General features: G+C 47.0%; 1 protein-coding gene across 1 annotated transcript; it reads left to right on the top strand.

Annotated features, from left to right (window-relative positions):
• The first annotated feature begins 1,036 nt into the window (after nt 1–1,036).
• On the top strand, nt 1,037–20,872 carry COPZ1 (COPI coat complex subunit zeta 1). The gene is made up of 9 exons (XM_068970131.1): nt 1,037–1,063; nt 12,515–12,583; nt 13,853–13,934; nt 14,571–14,662; nt 15,775–15,830; nt 17,136–17,213; nt 17,372–17,423; nt 18,654–18,692; nt 19,514–20,872. The coding sequence occupies exons 1-9, from the start codon at nt 1,046–1,048 to the stop codon at nt 19,559–19,561; spliced, it is 534 nt and encodes a 177-aa protein (XP_068826232.1). The 5' UTR covers nt 1,037–1,045; the 3' UTR covers nt 19,562–20,872.
• Nucleotides 20,873–22,819: the final 1,947 nt, after the last annotated feature.

Raw genomic sequence — 22,819 nt, 5'->3', positions numbered from 1 at the left:
TTCCATGGACAAGGGAGCCTGGTGGGCTACAGCCCATGGGGTTCCAAAGAGTTGGACTCAACCAGCGACTAACACACATATAAGGCAAATAAAGGTGTCCCTGACCTACGAAACGTCAGGGACCAAGAAACTGAAGGGTGAGGAAAGCTAAACTTCATCAAAATCCCTCCCTATTGTGAAATCTCTGCATTCAGTAAACTTCTCTTTTCTCATTGTGGAACGGCTTGTCCCTACTGGAAAACGGCATACCCTGTTCCCTACATCGTTCCTTATCCTGGACCCTGTGTCCCTCAGTATCCAAAGCTCTCAAATCCCGTTTCACGGCGGGCCAAAGAAAATCTGCTTTTAGAAAACTCACTAGCTTCTTGTCCTTCCCTGGATCAAGCAAAGTCTGGGACTCCACCTAGGGTAGATTGTTATTGTTAGCAATCAACTTCTAGCGGCCTTCTTTTTATCAAAGTAACACGCTGGTCATCTTGTGGCTTTACTTTATGACTGTGCAGACTTTGAGTATGCTGAAGTGATCTGAGCGAATCTGAAGGAAGAGCTAGTAGTGTTTGCCAAAGCTACCGTGAACATCGGGGACCCAATGGAGGCTCCGGAATGAAGATTCCGGTGGGATTACATCAAGACCTGCCAGTGTGAAGGGCCAAAGAGACACAGCGCCCCCTAAAGGGAGTGCGAATTAAAGCTACTAAATCCGACCGATGAAATCACGTGCCCTCCGCCAGGCCAATTGAAAATTAACAATCGCTTCCTCTGTTCCCCATGGAAACAACCCCGCCCCTCTGACCTTCCCTCTCCATGCAGCCTTGAGGTTTTGTCGTTTTATTGAATGTTTAAACTGACAATCAAATACCTGCGCCTTCTGGCTGGGCCCCTTGCTTCCGCTAAGCAAACTAGTACACTGATTGGCCAATAAAATAATAGATGACATTTGGGCGTCCAATAACCTTCATCCCAGGCGGGATCTAATGAGGACGTAGGGCCAATCAGAGGCGGTGTTGCCTCTGTGGTTCCACGTCGGCACCAGCTGCGGGGCAAGATGGAGGCGCTGATTTTGGTAGGAGCTGGAGGGGCACCCGAGATGCTGCACTGTCCAGGGGGGCCGGGAGTCGGGGTTCAGTCTGAGTGGGAGGGGGTAGAAAGGGGAGTTCCTGGTAATCCTCGGGGTCCGAACGTTTTGCAGGTCCCTGGAATAAGCCTGTGGCCTAGTGCCGGAGCTAAAGCCTCGGTTTAGAGTAGGAAGCTGTGCCGGGGTTAGGGCAGAGTTGGTGGAAAGTTGAAGGGAGCACATGGAGTCCTTAGGACACATAGGATCGTAAGCGTACTGGATTGGGGTCCTTCAGATTCTCTCTGATTATGTGCATTGTGGATGATACTGTGATTTGAGTTCCCCCAAATCTCCAAACTCGCCTCAAATTGTAAGAATAGAGTGCAGGTGTTTGTCATCACAGAAAACTTGTCACAGTGCAACTCTCCGTTGATAATTCCCTGTCGTAGACCTTAAAAAAAAACTATTTTCTTCTTCGATTTCCTACTATGTAGATTTTGTCATCATAAAGAATCAGTATTCCATTAGAGTTCTGGAATACCTGATAAGAGTTAGTGTTGGATTGTGGAATGTTTTTTCAGACTTCTTATTCTGTTCTCCTTTTCCCGGTTCATTTAAATTTTGGGAATTCTTACTACTGTAGGATCTGGGATGCCAACTTTTCTCTGGGTATGTAAGAATTTTGGTGACTAAAGAGGTGTGTTACCTCCCCTGTCCATATAATCCTTTTTGCTTGTTCAAAAAAATAAAATACTATTATCTCTTCTTTAGAACTGAGCATTTCTCTCAAAAGTGCCCCACCCCTTTCAAACGTGGGGTTGTTAACATATATATGTATGTGTAATGTGTAGGAATTTAACTCCCAGCTTCTTAATTGAATTGAACTCTAGGTTCCTTTTTTACCCCCCTTCAGCTCTTCACATGTGCACCTCCAAATCCTCATCAGGTTAAAGAGAATAACAGGTTTCAATATCTCTCTTTCAAAATGGCAAATACAGGGATTCAGTTCAGTTCAGTCGCTCAATCGTGTCTGACTCTTTGCAGCCCTTTGAATCGCAGCATGCCAGGCCTCCCTGTCCATCACCAACTCCCGGAGTTTACCCAAACTCATGTCCATCGAGTCAGTGATGCCATCCAGCCATCTCATCCTCTGTCGTCCCCTTCTCCTCCTGCCCCCAATCCCTCCCAGCATCAGGATCTTTTCCAGTGAGTGAATTCTTTGCATGAGGTGGCCAAAGGATTGGAGTTTCAGCTTCAGCATCAGTCTTTCCAATCAACACCCAGGACTGATCTCCTTTAGGATGGACTGGTTGGATCTCCTTGCAGTCCAAGGGACTCTCAAGAGTCTTCTCCAACACCACAGTTCAAAAATATCAATTCTTCAGTGCTCAGCTTCTTCATAGTCCAATTCTCACATCCATACATGACCACTGGAAAAACCATAGTCTTAACTAGATGGACCTTTGATGGCAAAGTAATGTCTGTGCTTTTGAATATGCTATCTAGGTTGGTCATAACTTTTCTTCCAAGGAGTAAGCGTCTTTTAATTTCATGGCTGCAGTCACCATCTGTGGTGATTTTGGACTCCAAAAAAATAAAGTCTGACACTGTTTCCACTGTTTCCCCATCTATTTGCCATGAAGTGATAGGACCAGATGCCATGATCTTCGTTTTCTGAATGTTGAGCTTTAAGCCAACTTTTTCACTCTCCTGTTTCACCTTCATCAAGAGGCTTTTTAGTTCCTCTTCACTTTCTGCTAGTTTCTTCCAAAAATATGGTTTGTTTAAGTCTAGGTAGAAAGCTTTGAAATCTTACTAAAGATATTTTCTGTACCAACCAGTTAACCAGTGTTCTTAACTAGTTAACAGACTGAGATGAATTCTAGGGAATTGGTTTCTTTGGAAGTTTTAAGAAAATTTTAGACTGCCCCTTAGTTCTGTTTAGAAGGGAGCCTGCTTATAGGTAAAGGAGTGAGGAAGATGATACTCCAGGAGCCCTTTTAACAAGGGATCTGTGTGTAGAGTGACCTGAGTTATATGTGAAAATCTCTCTCCCTCTCACATTTTCTCTTACTTCAGTTCTTACCTTTGCTTCCATAATGAAGTTTGTTTTGACCTGCTTCTTCCTTATATCCATTTTAATCTTTACCTAAGATGCTTCATTCACAGATCCTTGCTGACCTGATCAGGTATCCCTGAAGTTTGCTTTAGAAACCTTACTGATTCTTTGTCCTGAGGAACCTATGTGATGTGTAAGGGGAAACGAAGATTAAGGGAAAAGGGCTTCCTCGAGTAAGCACAGTCAAAACCAGGATTAGTTTTTGACTCCTAATCCTCCCAGACCTAGTATTTCTCTCATATTATCGTGTGCTTTCCACCTCTTCAGTATGCCAAATTGCACATTCAACTATCAGTTATATAAAACGTTAGTTAGGTACAAAGTACCAACTTTCAAAGTACCAACAAAGTACCAATACAAGTTCTTGTCACCAGAGTTCTTAGAATATCATATTAGTAATTTCCTTCCTCTTTGTCTGTGCTTCCCAACATTTTTGTATGTGTGTGCTCTTTACTACCTTCAATATATTTTGGGCCCCCAATTAAGAACTTACGTATCTTTCTCTCCATTCCAGCTTTTCTCAACTGGAGTTCCAGGGGAGAATTAAGCCCTAATGCCGTAAGACATCATTGTATGTAATGAATCAATTTCTCCGTATACGCAGTGTCACTAGTTTTATACTATCTTTGGGAGGAGTAAAAAAATAGTGTTAAATAATTTTCACTATTCAGTGTTTCAGTTGTGGAACCCTGGTTGAGAATCAGGTGGTATTCCCTAAATTTTTCTCTTCTTACTACCCTCACATTCTGATCCACAAAATAGAGCTCCATCTGATTCAGAAACACCCTTTCTCACTGTTCTTTTTATCTCATCCCCTTCTCTGCTCAGTGGCGTCTTCTAATTCTTGGGTCACCATCTTCATTGTGAAAAGTATAAGGAGTTCCCTGGACTTTTACCTGAGCTTCCTATTGAGTTAAAATGTTGATTGTATCTGGATGAAAGTGAAAGTATTAGTCACTCAGTTGTGTCTGACTCTTTGTGACCCTCTGGACTGTATCCTGCCAAGCTCTTCTGTCCATGGAATTCTCCAGGCAAGAATACTGGAGTGGGTTGCCACGCCCATCTCCAGGGGATCTTCCTGACCCAAGGATTGAACCTAAGTCTCTTGCATTGCAGACATATTCTTTACTGTTTGAGCTACCAGTATTTAACAAACCACTTCTTAGAGAGGGCAGACCTCTTCTAAAGTTCTTTTAGGCTTCTCCCTCTCACGTGTCTGTTTCCTGGTTTGACTGGCCCTCTGGGAAAATCTGATCAAAGTATATTCAGTCTTCACCTTTACAAGACACATACCCATCGGATACTGAGGAGAAGGGAAAGTAGAGTGGGGGGAGGTGTCAAAAAGGACCATCATTTGAAATTTGATCTGATTATGGCACTTTCTAAATACCAGTTGTTGTTCAGTTGCTAAGTTGTGTCCAACTCTTTGTGACCCCTTGGACTGCAGCACACCAGGCTTCACTGTCCTTCACTATCTCCTGGAGTTTGCTCAAACTCAGGTCCATTGGCTTAAAACTCAACATTCAAAAAACAAAGGTTGTGGCATTTAGTTCCGTCACTTCATGGCAATTAGATGGGGAAACAATGGAAACAGTGACAGACTTTATTTTCTTGGGCTCCAGAATCACTGCAGGTGGTGACCGCAGCCATGAAATTAAAAGAAGCTTACCCCTTGGAAGAAAAGCTATGAAAACTCTAGACAGTGTATTAAAAAGCAGAGACATTACTTTGCCGACAAAGGTCTATATAGTCAAAGCTATGGTTTCTCCAGTAGTCACATACAGATATGAGAGCTGGACAGTGAAAAAGGCTGAGTATCAAAGAATTGATGCCTTCGAACTGTAGTGCTGGAGAAGACTGTTGAGAGTCCCTTGGAGAGCAAGGAAATTAAACCAGACAATCCTAAAAGAAATCAACCCTGAATATTCACTGAAAGGACTGATGCTGATGCTGAAGCTCCAATACTTTGGCCACCTGATATGAAGAGCCAACTCATTGGAAAGACCCTGATGCTGGGAAAGATTGAAGGCAGGAGGAGAAGGGGATGACAGTAGATGAGATGGTTGGATGGCATCACCGACTCAATAAAGAGCTTGAGCAAACTCTGGAAGATAGTGAAGGACACACAAGCCTGGCATGCTGCAGTCCGTGGGACTGCAAAGAGCTGGAGACGACTGAGGGACTGAACAGCAGCAACAATAGCAGGTGCATTGAGTCGGGGATGCTAATAGGTTCCCTTCGTTTATGTACTTGACAATGGGCCACGCTTCTTTCTTGAATTAAGTGGTCCATTCCTACCTGTCAGGCAGATTTGTCTAATCTTTCTCAGGTTCTTTTCTAAGGAAAGAGACCCTTTCATCTCCTTCCATTCTTGGTGCTTGATATTAATGCTCCTGGCCTGGACACAGCTTTCTCTTTCCTGCTGTTTTCTGCTGGTTCTCTGTTAGTTGTGAATGGAGAGGGATCTCTGCAGGTCACCATTCTCCATTAATAACCTCTGGAATCTTAAAAGATAATGACATATCCCCTTCCACCTTCCCTCTTTTACCCTTTTTTCATCAAAACTGAATTACTCTAGCAGTCCAGATCTTTAAATCTTCCTCATAGGTTTCATTTTTCTTAATCCTCTCTGGATTCACTTTCTGAGAGCTTTTCCAGGGCTTTATGGACTAGACTTCTTAATTCTATTCTTTCTCTCCCCTTTGTAAATTTCTATCCTAAAACAATGACCAGATCCTGAATTCTAAGCCTCATTCAGTAATCAGGGAATCCAGAGTGCACGCAGGAGTATGCATATATATTGGAGGAAGAAACTATGCAGAATACATCAATGACTTTTAAAGGCTCATATTGCTCTGTGGCCTTAGCTTCCTGAATCATCTTAATGGGGCTTTTGTTAAATTCTTTTGGCACTAACAGTAGAGGTACTTGGCCTAAATGCCCCCTTCCCCTGCTCTGGGCAAAGGTATCAATTACATTAAGCCCCCAAAGCACTCCCATCTCATTCCTGGCAGTCCCCTGTGCCCCTCTCCCAGCTGCGTCCTTGCCGGTGCCTGGCTGGTCCATTTCGTTAGGAGAAGCAATCTCCTCATTCCTGCACTGTGGAGATATATTTCTCAGCTAGGGCGTGAGCAGTGCCAGCACTGCCCCCGGTGAGGTCCCTGGCAGCCATAAAAATTTTTATTGTGATTATGTTGGTGTCGGGGTGTCCATCTGGGTTATTGCACACCTAGTTTAATTGATTGAAGTTTAATTTATTGACACTTCAAATTAAATGATCAGAATAAACTGTGCTGTTACTCTGGCCGGCTTGTTTTAATGGTTGATTGCTGGAAGCAGACCTCGGCTTGAACTAAAACCCCCAAAGAGCAATTGACGCTGCTTCTAACTCTCCCCATGTCTTGCCCTCCAAGAAGACCTCGTTATAGATTTCCGACGTATTTATATATATTTTTTCCCTCTCCTTCACAGTGGTGGGAAAGAGTTGGTCCCTGGCAAGGTATAAATTATATCAGAGGTCTAGGGGAGCTGTCACATGGTCAAAGGAGGAGGAGGAGGGGGCCTCCATGTGAAGAAAGCCAGACCCCTGAGAAGCCAGGTCTTCCTTGGGAGGATGAATGCAATTATCCAGATATTTGAGGGAGCCTAGTGGCAGATTTAGGGTCTCTTTTTCAGCTAGATACTTGCTACTGTTTTTTTGCTTTACTCTGTCAACGTGACTTGGTTAGAGTCAGGATACTGACAAGAAAACTGAGAGGCAAATAAAGGATGGAACAGGGATAAAGAATCAGTGCCTACCTACCCACTTATGCTAGAGTAATTAGGAAGATGGAAGGCAGCATGCCCATGGACAGCTTTGATGAAGATGGATTGGGAGGTTGAGTCCATGCGCATGATGAGATCCCCGTCCTGGCCAGAGCCTCTTTCATCTCCCTCTGCTGATCCTACACAGTTTATGCTTTCTCTCAGATCAGATTATTAGAGGAGTTCTGTTCTTAGACTCCCAAGCCTGTCACCTCTTCTGATGTTTGACCACCCCCATCTCTTCAGGAAGTCTTTCCTGTTGCGTAATCTAAGTCTTACATGCTGCAGATGAAACCTTGGTCTCCTTATTTGGCTTTTAAATTTTCCCACTATTAAGGTAGGCATCCCCATCCGCAGCCATTTGGCCCGGATAGCTCTGTCTACCAATTTTCTCTAGCTTCTTTTCTATTATTTGTGTAGTTTTTAGAGGGAGGCTGAAACTAGGGGAGAAGATAGCAGTTCTGTCTCAGGGTTGATTTGGGGGAGCAAGTAGCTTGAAAGATGAACACAGAGGCTGTCAGTTCAGTCTTTCAGAGACTAGCTTTTTGTTTTCAGGAGCACACGGGTGGAGGGAATAAATCCCGATACAAACCATGACTAAGGACTCATCAGAAATAGATCTAGCCCCATTTGAGTTTTCCTTTTGCTGTGTGATATTTAAATGAGGGCTCTTGGATTATCCAACGGGGCAAGCAGGAAGTTCTAATGTTGCTCTCAGGGTTCAGATATTTCACACCTGAGAAGTATTCTGATTTCTGCTTGTTCAGTTCATTTCTTCATAGCAGTACTCCTCACTTTTGACTCTCATTTTTGTAATTCTTTCATTTCCAGAATAGCTGAAGAATTAGGGACTGTGTAACCTCTGTGCAAAAAATTCTCTGGCAGGTGGGCTTTCAGACTTCTAAGAAAGGACCTGAAACTGCATTCCTGAAGAGTTTCGGGACCTGATTAGCTTTGTCCTGCCTGTCTCGGAGCTGCTGGATTTACTCACTGAAAGCTGGAGGGGTGTGGTGCTGACCTTAGCTCCCCCTGCTGGCTGTGTTAGTTTTCTCAATCATTTATTTATGAAGGCCACACACATGTTTATTGAAGTGATTATTCGGTGCCTGGCAGAGGCGAGGGGGTGGTTGACAAAAGTATCACTCATTTCTCCTCTTTTTCTCCCCTCTCCACACCTTCTTTTTGTCTTCAGAGAGAATCTCATGTAATTCTAAATCTAGGTCTGTGAACTCCTTGAAATCATCAAAATTTGTGAATGTGTGTTTTCCTGGTAACAACGTCCATGGATTTCATCAGCTTATCGAAGGAGGTCTAACGTAACTCAAAAAAGTTACCAACCTTAACTGATCTAGCTCAGGCCTCTCATTTCTCCTGTGAGAAAGCTGACTCCCAGAGAAAGGTAGGACTTGAGTTAATGGCTGATGCAGACTGTAATAAAAGATTTAGGAGTTAGGGACATTTTTTGTTGCAGTGGCAGACTTCCGGTGACCGTGCTTTCATGTTTTGTTTCTGTGTCAGATCGGAGGAGTCTTTCCGGGTGGCTCTTCCTGCCTTCAGTTCTTCCTTCCTGCCACTTGGGTTCACTTTCCTCTTAATAACCAACATTTGGTCTCATGTCGGCTGGGGAATGTCCTGTGGTACCTGTGGCTCCTCTTTTTTCCTGAGCTGTGTTGTCTGAATCTAAGTAAACCCTTGGGTAGGATATGAAAACGGTTTTTCTCTGGCTCAACCTTTAGCTAGTTCTCATCTGAAGTCCCTAGGCTTGTGGCTGGAAAACTGGAGCCTTCAAACCTAGAGGAGTGTTTCATTTTAGAAACTGGCACAGAATCAGGGAGCAAAATACCTGCTCAGCCATGTGGAGCTGGAGTGGTATCCAGAAATTTCTCCTAGATTTTTTATAGTTTTGGTTTTACTTTATAAAATAGATTTAAGGAAAGAGCGTCTTGTTTCAGTTGATTGAGACCTATTTTTAAGCCAGGGCACTACTTTCTGGCATGGCCATAAAGATTTCTTTATAAGTAGAGAATGAAGAACTTTCTAGAAATCTCAACCAGATTTTTTACTTGTGTCCTTTCAGCTTTGTGGATCTCATCCTCTAACTCCACAAAGGCTTCTTGGCTCCCTCCCTTCTGCCTTCTCCCCCTGCCCCCACCAAAGATCACATAAAGTAGTCATAACCCCCAAATATCCTGTCTGCCTGCTCTAAGCACTACCCTGGTCCTCTTCTGGTGGCATAATCATGGTCTTATCCCAGAGGATCCTTTTACTGTACATTGTGAACAGACTTAATTCCATGCTTTTTCAGGGCCCCCATTTCTTCTAGTTTGACTTAAAAGACACAGATAAGAGCTTTTCTCCAGCGCTGCCTTTTGAATATTTTTGCTAATATAGTCCTGAGGAAGCTGCAGGTCATCTGAAGACCCACAGGGGGCAGCACTAGGAATGACTCCTCCCTTCTAGTCCTCTGTGTGCTGGGGTAGGGGTACCAGGAGATGTTGATGTTTTTCACCAAGCTTCAGAAGCCTCTGATTGAGATCAAAGACTTGTTTGTAGCAGTCTCTTTGCTTGTCGGTGTTGTTTCAGCTCTCCTGAGGAGTACAGTCTAGTTTTCTTGATAATAAAAAGGGACATGAAAATCTGAGCCACCCAACCTCCCACAGACCAATCTGCCTGTATATCATTTCCAGTCACCGTTAGCATTTGAGGTGAAGTTCTGTTATACACTCAGGCTGTGGCTCTCTGAAAGTCAGTGCATCACAGAACTTTGTCTCGAAAGCTTTCTAGCAGCTGCCCATTTGGGAGTGGGAGGGAAGAACAGGCCTTTAAAAATCCTTTGAACGTGTCCCTAAGCGTGTAGGGTCTTTCTCAATAATCAGCATTTAATGTGTTATCAAGGTCAGGCCTAGTCCATTGTCCAGGAATGCTGCTTCTCAGTAGCTGGGAGTTGTTTATAAACTTGCCCTTTGCGAAAAACTTAAAATGAAATTACATTATCAGTAATCTCAAAGAGTCGGAAACGACTGAGCGACTGAACTGAACTGACTGGCTTCTGGGCCCTAGAAACAGGCTGGTTTTATGATATGAGAGGAAGTTCAGGCCCTCCCCTGCCCACCCCTTCCCCACCCCCACACACACTCCTGAGAGATCAAGGCCCCAGGCTGAAGTGGAACCAGCTGTAGTCAGGAGGCGGCAGGAAAGTAAAGGAGAAGTTGCCAGTCTGGCTCTAGCCGAGTGGAGAACTGAAGCAGCATGGAAGCTCTGGCCAAGTTCTCGGCTTTATTTAGAGTGGTCGTTCCTTTGGAAGTTTGAAATGACCAGCCTTTTCTCTAGTGCCTTCTTACCCCTTTCAGATTTAGTCACATCTGGTCTTCTCCTTCCCCTGCCTTTGCCCTGTCTTTTATCCTTCCCAGGAAGATCCGTGTTTCTATTTTGGGGGTTTCCTTGATGGCGCCTTCTAGGAAGCCAGTGAAAAGAGCCGGGAGCAGGACCCAGGCGTCTGTCCCCTCTTTGCCAGTTGTTTTAGGCACTCTCTTTCCCTGTTGGCCACAGAGGATTGTCTGGCTCTCCGACTTGGCTGATGGCCATAACCGTCTTCCTCTGCTTTGGGATCCGGTTCTTTCTAGAGATGCCAGACTCTGCGGCTGCAAGCACGAGTTACCTGTGCCAGATCAATGCCCGTTTAAGCCATTGGGAAGCTCTCTAAGGTTGCAGATAGCCTGAACAGAGCCAAAGATTTCCAGGGAAGAGGCTGTGGGAAAAATTTCTTCTGAATTCCCTTCCTGATGGACTTCTTTTCCTTCGTTAAGGAAACTCATTCCCCTGATGTGTTCATCAGAGGAGGATGAGTTGGTAGTAATGTCACCCAAAAGGGCCACACCAGAAAATCTACCTGTATGCGGAAGCCTAATTATAAGAGAAATCCCCTAGATGCTTATTGCATCAATAAATTTTTACCTTACTCTCAAAGTTCATTTATTCTCAGAATCATTCAATAAATATCGAGAATTTAGTATGTGTATTATTCTGGACACTTGTAATAAATCAGTGAATGAAATAAAATTTTCTGTCCTCAAGAATCCAAGTGGGGAAAGCTTACATTCTTCATCACTCTGTTCTCAAAATACTGGGTTCCCTTTCCTCTCTTTCTGAACTCCTTGAGCTCAGGTTGGTTCTTTGCTTGGAACCATAAACCTCCTGGAGCCTCATAGGATAGTTTACCTTGGTAGAAGCTACAGATCCTTGGCAGCGATTCTTTCCTCCTCACCTTTGGGTCTTTGTTAAATGTATGCTTGGAGAATAGAGAATGTGTTTGGCCCTGTGAGAGCTGTGGGTTTCCTAAGTAGGATCAGGAAATGGAGGTAGCAAAGCATCAGCCTTGTCTTATAGCACAGGAGAAGGATATGCATGGTAAGTAATGTTGATAGTCAGGACTATGTGCCTGCAAACACTTTCATACATGTACCGCTGCCTCCCTTCCCTTCTTTCTTTTGTGTTAGTTGGTTCCCTGGAAGTTGCAGAAGTGGAGGAGCTTTTACAAAGTGATATGCTTTGAGTTTGAGTGTAACCATTAAGGCTGAGATTCTTGATTTCTTTCTTTCTTTCTTTCTTTCTTTTTTTGTGGCGGTGCCGTGTGGCATGCAGAATCTTAGTTTCCCAACCCGAGACAAACCCATGCCCTCCACAGTGGAAACATGGAGTCTTAACCACTGGGTCACCAGAGATGTCCCTGATTTCTTTATGAGAGCCAGTTTCCTCAAAGGTTGATTCTTGGTGGTGAAGGAGCACTCCTCTCCTGCTCCTTATCTGCAGGTTTCACAGTGTTTCTTAGATGGAGCCTCTTCTTACTGCTTCTTAACGACCCCAAATTCAGATTGTTTTTTGTCTTGGCAAGTTAAGTGGTGGCGGTCAGGGTAGAGTAGAGGAGTTGGGATCCTAGGAGAAGTCTTAGAAGATGGATGTCTCCCTGGGCTGCATTCAGAACTGGTGTGTCTGTGTGTGAGTGTGTACATGTGCGCATGCCTGCTCCTTCCCCTCTGCTCAGTGAGTGGGTGGTTTAGGGAAGGCTTGCTTTATGCCTCTGCATTGCCACTGCAGCAACTTCCAAGTACACTAGGGCATTCAACCCTGTTTTCCTATAGCCCCGTGCAGTGCTTATTAATTAATCTGGTCACATTCCATACCCACCTGTGCATGGGAGACCAGGGAGGAGGGAGAGTAATTTGGAAAATAACTATAGCATAATATTTGGAAATAACAGCATGACGTACTTTGACTAAGCCCTCTGTGAGTCTGGCTCATAGAAGTTGTTTCTCTGGCACTGCTCTGGGTCCTTTGTTGAAAAGTCCCCTCCCTCAATTCAGTTCATTTGTCGCTCAGTCATTCTCAGTAGCAAATGTCAAAATCTAACCAGGCTGGGGTAGGGGACATACAGAGACATCTCTAACCCGTTGCAGCCCCAATAGGATTAGGAGAAGGTATCTGGTTTGTGAGTGGTGGCAAGAGCCTTCAGGACTGAAGATGTGTTCATATCTCTTCAGGAACCCTCCCTGTATACCGTCAAAGCCATCCTGATTCTGGACAATGATGGAGATCGACTTTTTGCCAAGGTGAGATTCCCTTTCAGATTAGTTGAGAAGCAAGACAGAGTTTTGGATCTTGGGACTGGCCCCATTCACTCCTATTCATCCACAAATAATTTTGAGAATTCTTCTATCTGACTACTCCAGATAAAACCTAAACTGCTCCTATCTGTTAGTTGTCCTGCTTCCCTATCCACCCATCCTTAGACTTTGTCATCAACATCAGAAGAGAGAAAAGCTCTGGAGCTTGGTTTCTGAACAAAGAAGTATATGGATGTAAGAAGCAGCCTGCCTGGGCCCATCACCCCTGTCCCTTTCCCTTCTACCCCATCATCCTGCCTGAGTTTTTCCAGGGAATTCTTGTGCAGTTCCACGGTTCCAGCCCTACATCCGCAGTCACCACCAAGCTTGCTACTTCCTGACTTTCCCGGTCCGATGTTTCTAACTTTGGATCCATTGAAAGAGAAGAGGAAGGACACCCCTCTCCTCTCTCTCCATATTCTCCCCCTCCTAGAGAAATTTTTTCTGTCCCTGGTGTATTAACTCCGGGCAAGCATCACATAAATCAATCAGCAGGTAGAGATTAGTTTAGAATTCACCAGCTGTTCCTCCCTGTAATTGGATGTAACTATGCAGGACACCTTTTGAAACAGTTATCCAGTTACTAAATGCCAGACCTGTCATAGGTCTTCAGCTGACTGCGACGGATTAGCCCCTAAAGAGCAGAGCGATTTAGCAGCCTGCATCTCCGCCCCCGTGCCAGGGAGAGCTTGGGAGTGGGCTCCATGGTGTGCTAGCTTGCCTCCCGCTTGTTTGAGTTTGCTGGAAAGGAAGCTAAAATACCAGAGAGCCGAGAGCCCAGGCAGAGCTTGTCCTTCTACGGAGGAGGGTTTTGCAGCCCTTCCCAATTCCTCAGCTTTGCTCAGTGAGTGAGGGCTGGTGCCTTCTGTGTTCTCTAGCAGTGCTCCCTGACCTGGTGCCTGGGGATGGCCTCAGGGCTGCTGCCCTGGCGTACAGATGGGGCAGAGCCTCCTCACAGGGCTTCTAGGCCTTTTGCCCTTCCAACCTGGGAACCATGAGGTAGGGTGGCTTAGAGCAGGGTCCTTAAAAAGTTTGTTTTCTATCCGATTACTCACTGCTCATTCCCTACCTCTATGGTTCTCCCTTCTTCCTGTCAGTATTTCTCTTCACCCCATCCCTTGAAGGGGAGAAATCCAAGACCCAGGGCAAAACAGTCACTAATCATCCTGCGCTTCCAGCTCTAACAGCCCAACCCGTCTCCTTCCCTCTGACCAGTACTATGACGACACCTACCCCAGTGTCAAGGAGCAAAAGGCCTTTGAGAAGAACATTTTCAACAAGACCCATCGGACTGACAGTAGGTCGTTTTCCTTTCACTACTCCCTGTGGTGGGTGGCCAGGGGGAAGCCACAGTGGGAAGGGGGCAGCAGTGGGACTGTGGAGAAAGGATAAAATGACTCTGCCTCCTTTTTCTCTTTTTTCCCTCCTCCCCTCATATAATAAACTCTTCAGAAATGTAATGGGGAGGTGAGTGTACCTCACGCGGGAATACCGTGCTAGAAGGTTGGCTGTTAGCTACCTGTCTAGTCCCTGGATTTATGAGCCTCACTTGACAAATTTAACTGCAGCTCTGCTTATTGTACCGCATCCATTAGGGCAGGTAAATGGAAGTCTGTAAAGGTGACCGCTCTGCATTTTCACCTCCGAAGGATCGACTAGTATCCTGTCTCATATGCAAGGAGGGAAATAAGGGTAGTAGGGGCGGGGAGCAGTTAAAGAAGAAGATGCTTAGACTCCCCCATTTATACTTGCCTTCTGTTATCACCTGAAAAGAAAAAGCAGGTCAACTTCGGTCTTTAGGGGGGCCATTAAGACCCACCTTGTCAGCCCCACGTAGCTGAATACTAATTCATGGTAAGTCCCTCTACCCTAACTCTTTAAGTCTTAGACCACCCACTGTTTCCACCTTTGTTCCCCCCACCCATCCCCACAGGTGAAATTGCCCTCTTGGAAGGCCTGACAGTGGTATACAAAAGCAGTATTGATCTCTATTTCTATGTGATCGGCAGCTCCTATGAAAATGAGGTGAGAATCCCCACACTCTGCCATCTCTGCTCTCACCTCCTGAACCACTGGCAGGCCCTTGTGACTGGTTCTGGGCCCAAGGACTGCCGTGTGCCTTTGGCTTCTGACTGGCTGATGAAGTTGTCCGAGATCCATGTCAGCCTCACAGACATGGCCGAGCAACTAAATCAACCTGGAATGGAAGCTTTCCCAGCTTTCTCTCTGTGTCTGCTTAGGACACACTGTCTGTGTTTTGATAACACACTAACATACAGTATCAATGGCCTTCCCTGCATAGTGTTTTTAAGATGGATTTCTGAGTTGTGATCAGGGTTTACCTGTGAATGAGGCACACCTGACTGAGTTTGGGCCAATTAGGCAATACTCCAGGTCATATTGAAGCCATATAGTCTGAGTGGCTCTTTGAAGACTGGGTATAGCCCTAACCTGCTTGCCGTATGTAGGAAAAACTATTTACCTCAGGTCACAACTTTAAGGAGAGTAGATAAGTAAAAATAAGCCTCCACATAATTTGAGGCAAAAGTCACAGTTTGAGAAAACCCGTTCATACTGAATTTTTATTGCTGCAAGTGCTTTGTAGAATGCATTATTATTTAAACCTTGTAGCACTTCTATGAGTTTTGGGCACTAGTGCCCTCGTTTGATAGATGATTAAACTAAACCTTGAGGAACTGTATGACATCTGTTGCACGTGGTTCAACCTGATAACTTTCCCAGGGTCACACATCTAGAAATGGTTCAGCGAGGATTTAAGTCCAGATCCGTCTGACTCCAAAGTCCGTGCTGTCTGCACAACCACATTCAGCTATTGCTTGGTTAATGATTTTTCTAAGACATAGGGTAACACATATACAGTTGGGAAATACACGCAAAAGACTGACAGGAAAGTTCTGTTTGAACAGTCTGGTCAAAGAGAGACCTCAAATTACGAGATCATGAAGCAGAATTTATTTTTGTCTTCTTTCTGTTTTACTCTCACTTCCACCATATGCTGTTGGTCTTTTGTGAAAGCCTGTGTCTTTTGATCCTTAATGAGTTAGAGGGTTTTGTTTTCAGGTAGCAGCTTTTGGGGCCTTGAACTTTATCCTTCTGCTTCTTCTGTCTCCAAATAGCTGATGCTCATGACTGTTCTGAACTGCCTCTTCGACTCATTGAGCCAGATGCTGAGGTGAGCAGGCCATTCTTGACATCTGTTTGGGAGAGAAAGTCACTATTCTTGGGGCCCAGGGATTTGTGGGGGCTCAACAGAGGCTGCAAGGAGTTGATTTACCTTGAGAAATTGGGCTTATTATTTCAGAGTAATTTACACTGATGGGGAGGACTGGATGGGGGAGTGTGTTACTCCTGTGGAATAATTCTCCCGAGAAAAAGGATTGGGAGGGAGCAGAATCTTTGCCTCTGTCTGCTGTCACATCCTGCCATGGCTCTGTCAGAGCTCCAAGCACCTCACAGTGTTCTCCTGGGCTTCATTCTTTACATTCAAGATAGAGAAAGGGCAAGCGTAGGGAGGTGTCCCAGATACGACATCAGCACCTCGGGAATGGAGACACCACTCCTAATTTTTCATGTGCGGCCTTTAGTTGTTCCTTCTATAGAACAGGAAGAATGTGCCTTTTACCCTCTCCTCCCCATCTACCTCCCCGCCATCCTCTACTCCCCACGTAGATGGGCCGTAGAAGAGATATAAGATACTTTTCCTGAAAACATCCCGGGCTCCCCAGTGAGCCCAGTACAGACATCCATCCAGACGGAGCAGAACAGCAGGCGCTCTCAGCCCCACAAAATCAGCAGGGTGAATGGCTCAGATTTCTTCAGGAAGGGGATGATTTATTTCTCAGCCAGGTGAATGAATAGGGTTCATTTCAGTGATCTAGTGAAAGAGTCCAACTGACGGATGTGACTGGCCATGTGCACCAACCACCGGATCTGAGGCTGGTGGGTGCTGGGCCCTGGCGGTTCCCAGCCCCCTAGTTGGGCTTCTTTTCAAGGCCTGAGCAGAGCTGGGGAAGGAGGCTGGGGGAGGGGAGGGAGCAAGGAGAGTCTTAGAAGGCTTGTTAGAGCTTGAGTGCAAATAGAGTTTGCACTCAGCCCCTCCTCACCTCCCGCCACCTCCAGATTGAGTGTTAGCTCCGTGGATTTCCTTTTTCCACACACTGATGTCAGTGTTGGTGAGCAATGTTGTAAGCAGCATCATAGCAGATAGGAAAGAAAGCATAGCTCTGGAAATGAGCCCTCGAATAGGCAGAAATTGACTGTATGTATATTTTGAATCTCTTTCCTGGCATTCCTGATCCTTACTCAGCAAAGAAGTGTAGGAAGGGTGTTAGGATGGGTTAGGCAGAAAGTTCTTACTCACTTCTTTGTGTGTTTAGTGGAGACATACATTGGTCTAGCTGAGGCTCCCCCAACTCAGACCATGTCCTAGGATCCCTTTCACACCCAGGCTGGGTTTTATCTTCTCTTGGGGACTCAGGAAAAATGTAGAAAAGCGAGCTCTGCTGGAGAACATGGAGGGGCTCTTCTTGGCTGTGGACGAAATCGTAGATGGAGGGTGAGTTCTCTGCCCTCCCTGGACCTCCCTGGATCTGGGGTAAGGGGTGGGGCCATTGCCTCTGTCCTGAGGCAAGGGGGCCGAGTGACCAGAGTTCCCCCACAGTAAGTTGGTCCTTCAGGACAGAGTGAACAGTGGTCTCTTCTATGTCTCTTCAGGGTGATCCTAGAAAGCGATCCCCAGCAAGTGGTACACCGGGTGGCATTAAGGGTAAGTAGGACTGTGCCCGTCCCCCACAGCCCCTATCCACTCATCCTCCAGGACCAAACCTCCTCAATGATCTAAAGGGTTGGGGCTGGTAGAATACATATAACTGTCTCCTTCCCTTTCAAATTGTCCTTATCTCAAGGACGGGAAGCAGAAGGAAGGTGTTTCTGCCCCTAACCTGGTACCTAGCATCTCATACAGTCTGCACAGAGTGGACATTTAACACACACTTTTAAAATCAAAGATGAACTAAAGGGAACTTGAATGTTGATGGTTCTAAAATGATAAAGGACTTTGAGGTTGGCTGCTTCTTCCTGGGGGAATGAATCCAGTCATCTGAGGCAGAGGTGTGTCTTCCTTGTCTTTTAAAGTCTCAGGAAACTGAGGACAGCACCTCTCCATCAGGAAGTACTTATTTGTCAGAACCTCTGTCCTCTTTGATGCCAGTGGTACCAGAAAGAGGCTTCTGAGTTAACCATAGAAAGCCTCAAGTCATCGAGGTACAGAGAGAGCCCACCAGCAAATTGTAGGGCTACAGAGAGGCCTGAGCAAAGCCAGTCTTCCCACTAACAGAATGTCCCAGCTCTGACCTCCAGAGTGAAGGCTGACAGTGCCGGGTAATGGGAAATCTTCTCCCTTAACTGCCGTGGGCTCCATTTGCATAGTTTAATCTTCTCCTTTAACATATGTCTCTGTGTGGCAAGAGAGACAGTCCCCCCACCCCCTCAACCGACTCCCTCCTTTCCCTTCTCAGGCTGCTGTTGCAGCAGTTTATTTCTCAAATTAACATGCTGTCGTTACCCATCAGGCCTTGCGGGATCCATTAAACTACCCCGGGCTCCCCCTCATCCTCTCCCTAGCGATATTGATATTCAGGGAAGGTCTTCTCTGACTAGGGAATCAGGTCTCCCACCCCTAAGTTGAGAATCAGATAACCTGCTGATTACCTGGAATGGAATAAATCTTAAGAAGTCCTCCTGCCTTAAAAGAGAAGATGGATGAAATGACCCTTTTTTTTTTTTTGCTCACAGTCCCTCTGGCCAAGTAAAACTGTGGCTAGCCAAGTAAAATTGTAGCTGCACTAACTAGTCCCTAGGAGGGACTGAGAAGGTTAGGGCATGTGCCCTTCACTTCAGTTTAAAGGACTATCTCTTCCTTCCTCACTGCCCAACCTCAGTCAGGTCTTAACTCCAGCTTTTTTCCACACTGAACACTTGTCTCTCTGTGCCACAGGGAGAAGATGTACCCCTTACGGAGCAGACCGTGTCTCAGGTATGACTTTCTTTCCTCCTCTCCAGAGGGACCGGGTCACTAAAGAGGCTAGCATAGCATTCCACCCCAGCCCACCAGGCCTGAACTCAGCAGACTAGAGACTGAAGACATGTCTTCTTTGGCTCCCACTTAATCCCGAGAACTGGGGCTCATGGCTCATACGGTCCAGTGCTCCCTACCCATCCCAACTCCTATCCCACTCTCCTGTGAGCAGTGGCTGTCAGCCTTGCTCTACACCCTTCCAACCCTCCCTGCCTGATGCCTCATTCAGTGATTTATTCCCCAGCAGAGGCTTGCCTTAAGCAGATGGTCTGTGTGCATGCACACACACACTCTCTCTTTCTCTTATTATTCAAATGAGGGCTAAGCTGGCAATGCATACTCTAGAATATGCATGCAGGTTTTGCAGATCCATCTTGCTACTTTGCAGATAGATTGTCTACCTGATGGGGGCGGGGGAGGGGGGGAGGTGCAGGGAGGGATTCTGTTTTCTGCCCACTTGGAATTCTCACCAAGAAGTCCATCTGGATGTGGTAACCCCTCTCCTTTTAACATGTGTCCAGTAACCCCCAGTTTTTTCTTTCCTCCCAGGTATACCTCTTCTCTCTTCATCCCCCCAGTGGACTTGAGTTTTTTTGGAATTTCCCAAACTGACAGTCCTCTAGGGCCTTAGAGAACTTCTTCCCATCCCTCTACCCTTGGGGATTTTCTATTTGCCAGTCTTCTAAGGACAGGGAAGGCAAGTGAGGGGAAGGAGAGCCTCATCCCCACCCCCACCCTGCCCCTCAGCAAGCCCCTCAATGCCGCCCTTGTCCCTGCAGGTGCTACAGTCAGCCAAAGAACAGATCAAGTGGTCCCTCCTTCGGTGAAGACCCCACTGTTCCTGGCTCCTCACCCCCTCAAAAAATCCACGTCGGCTGTGACTTGTCATGCAGTCCCCCAAATGATGCTGTCAGGGTCATCTTGGGGATCACAGGGATCCTTAGATCTCCATCCTGTCTGTTGTTGCCTCCTCATTGCCACCCCAAACCCATATACACTTCCCGTTCCTTCTCCCTCCTTTTGGCAGTTCTGGGAGTCAGTTGGGCTCTCAGTGGATTTGGACATGGGCAGGGGCAGCACCGTCTTCCTTTCTCCCCTGGATTTGGCCCCCCTGTATTTTCTCCTCCATTTCTGTGCCCTTTGCTGCAGCTACGCTTCAAAGCAGGAGAAAGAATGTGCTGAGTGTTTTCCTCCCTTTGCCTTTATCCCAGCAGCCCATATGTCCGGCAGGGGGAAGGAAAGGGAATCCTTTTCTATAGAATGAGTGAGGGTGGGGAGAGGCATATCACGTCTCTGCCACAGCCCGGCTGGGCTTGGTATTTTCTCCCATTTCTTCTCACTGCCCAGGTCTTCAGCCTTGGGAAAAAAGACTGGGAACAACTCATAGGCAGGGGACAGTGTGGAAGAAGCAGTGATTTAAATTTTATTGGAGAGGGCCTGTAAAAATTCTTTATTTCAAACACAGCCGAGTTTTTTTTTAACCCCGATCCTGGCTTGTAACTTCAAGACTGCTGTGGTCTGTGAGTGTCCGTTGTGGGAGGGTCTGTCTCTTGGGCCAGTACCTTAACTCTCCACCTTCACTCCCCGTGGGATCTCCGCCTGGCTTGTCCTCTCTCTGCCCTGGAGCAAAGCCAGTCCCTGAACTAAAACTCCATTCTAGTCTTGGGAAGGAGAGTTTCTGCTCAGAACAGGGACAGGGTGGAATTTATGACTTGGGCCTCTGGGCTCTCTCAGCCCCTTCTCTCCCCCACATGCATTTCACTACTCTGCCTTGGGTCTGCAGTCTGTGTCTGCTGCTTAACCCTGTCCTCTCTCTGCCTCAGCCTTACATCCAGGCAGTAGGTCTGGGGCGCCTCCCCTCCCTTGGTCACTGAGAGAGGCACCTTTCTTCAGAAAACCTTGGGGATTTGGATTCCCCCAGGAAGACAGAGGAAGGAACAGCCACTGTTTCGTCTCATCTCTCTCCGATCCAAAACTTCCCACAAAAAACATCTTAAGAAATCTTCCTGAGACTTTGAGTTCTGCCCCACCAACTAACTGCCAATTCTCCAAGAGTGTGGGCGGATAACTGGGCATCCATCCGTGAGGGGGCATTTCTGTGTAAGAGATATGTGGAGTCAGGATGGTAGCCACCTTCATACTCTGCTCTGTGCAAAGAGGAATAAAACATTTCTTTTTCCAAACTGCCTTTGTGTGATGTTTGTGTTCCTCTTCCTCTCTTTTTGGCAGCTGCTCCTGTTCCTCTAAACACCACCCCCCCTTGCTCCCCATCTTATAATATTTCTTCCTTCCTACCTCAGAGACTCCCCAGCATTCTGCCCCCCCCAACCCCCATCCCTAATTTACGGGGCTGTTTGCCTCCTTGGCATCTCTCCGTCCACTCTCCTGGAAGTTGGCGCCAGGGGTGGGGTGGGGATGGTATTTTCTCAGTGGGAGTCCCAGGGAATGGAGCGCTCCCCCCACCACCCCCAAAGCCAGCTGCCTGCTCCCTCCTCAGCCATTAGTAACCCAGAGACGCGCACCTGCGTGGGGGCTTGCCTGCAGCCCCGGCTCCCTTCCTGCACCTCCCTCTCCCGCTCCGAAATGGCGCTGAGCGGGTTATTTATCGGAGCCAGCACTGCTCCAGAAGGTCAGGACGGTGGTGTAAATAACCTCTCCTCGCCATTTCCCCATCCCTCCAGAGCCTGCTCCCCACCCCCTCCTCCACCTTTATTCGCACAAATGAATGTGGCTGGGCTGGCGCAGAGCCTGGCCCTGCATCTTAATGGGGCGGTGAGCTCACAAGATGGATTTAGCTGGGGGTTTTATGGTTGCCTCGGCGACAGGAGAATGCTTTGGTTTTCTTTCCCCCTTCCTCTGCAGGATTTGAAGGGGGGCGGGGGTGGAGTGTGGGGAGCCCTTCTCTGCGCTGCAATTTTAAGGGTCTCTGCAGTCACCTCTACTGCTCATGAGATGGGCCTGTAACTTCAGGATTAGGCAACAGAGACAGGAAAGGTTGAGGGAAGGAAGGTAACCAGAGGGAGAAGCCTCTCCAGCATCAATGATGCCTAAAACATAGAGGTGCCATCTTGCCTGCTCTTTGAGAACCTAGCAATTCAGCTCAGCCACTGTGGGACCCCTGGGCCCGGGGTCCCCTTCAGCAAAGGGGAAAAAAATGCTTGGGTATAGCACTCTGCAATCCTGCATTGAGAGTTGGGGTACAGGGGGCTGGATAAGGGCTAGGGATCTTTGTCTTGCCCGTCTAAGCTGGGGGAAAAGCCGTGTTCAGGCATTAACGTCACCACCCTAATCCTCCGGGCTTCCCTTTTGGCTCAGCTGGTGAAGAGTCCACCTGCAATGTGGGAGACCTGGGTTTGATCCCTGGGTTGGTAAGGTCCCCTGGAGAAGGGAAAGGCTACCCACTCTAGTATTCTGGCCTGGAGAATTGTCCATGGGGTCACAAAGAGCCTGGAGAATTGTCCGTGGGGTCCCAAAGAGTTGGACACGACTGAGCAACTTTCACCCTAATCCTCCTACTCATTACCCAACATGGACCCTGCTGGAGTTGGGGGCTGCACGAGATCAGCAATGGTGTGGAGAGTAGTGTTCTATCCAGTTCTCCAACTTGGAATTCTCTGAGCTTGTTTTCCCAGCCTGGCCTGCTGTGAACTTTTCCTGCCTTCTGTTTCGCACTAGGAATGGAACTCTGGTGCCCTGGCCTACACAGTCCTTTGGCCAACAATGTTCTTTCAGGACAATGAGCAAGCCCTCCCCCAGCACTGACTGAAGCAGAGACTGAGGAGTAGGGTCTGATTCTCTCCTTCCCTTGGTCTTTTTCTGTCTGATTCTGGGCCTCTGTCTCTGTTTGTGAGCCCTTCCCTCTTCCCCAGGGGACCCTGGGAACCCCTCCTCTCTCCCGTCTCCCCCTCCTCCCCTTTGGCTGGGAAAGTGACTAGAGCCTGAATAGTGCCAGACACCTGCCTGCCAGATGTGGCGATTCCCTATTCTTCTCTACCCCCTCCCCAAATGTCTATCCTTTCCCCACCCCACTGAGCTCAGGCAGAGGGAGCCCCCCTACAGGGTGATTTAGTGCTGCAGCCTCTCTT

This window comes from Capricornis sumatraensis, chromosome 4 (genome assembly GCF_032405125.1).
Source record: "Capricornis sumatraensis isolate serow.1 chromosome 4, serow.2, whole genome shotgun sequence".
Taxonomy (NCBI): Eukaryota; Metazoa; Chordata; class Mammalia; order Artiodactyla; family Bovidae; genus Capricornis; species Capricornis sumatraensis.
The sequence above is the reverse complement of the archived record's forward strand: the minus strand, read 5'-3'. Positions and strand labels throughout refer to the sequence as shown.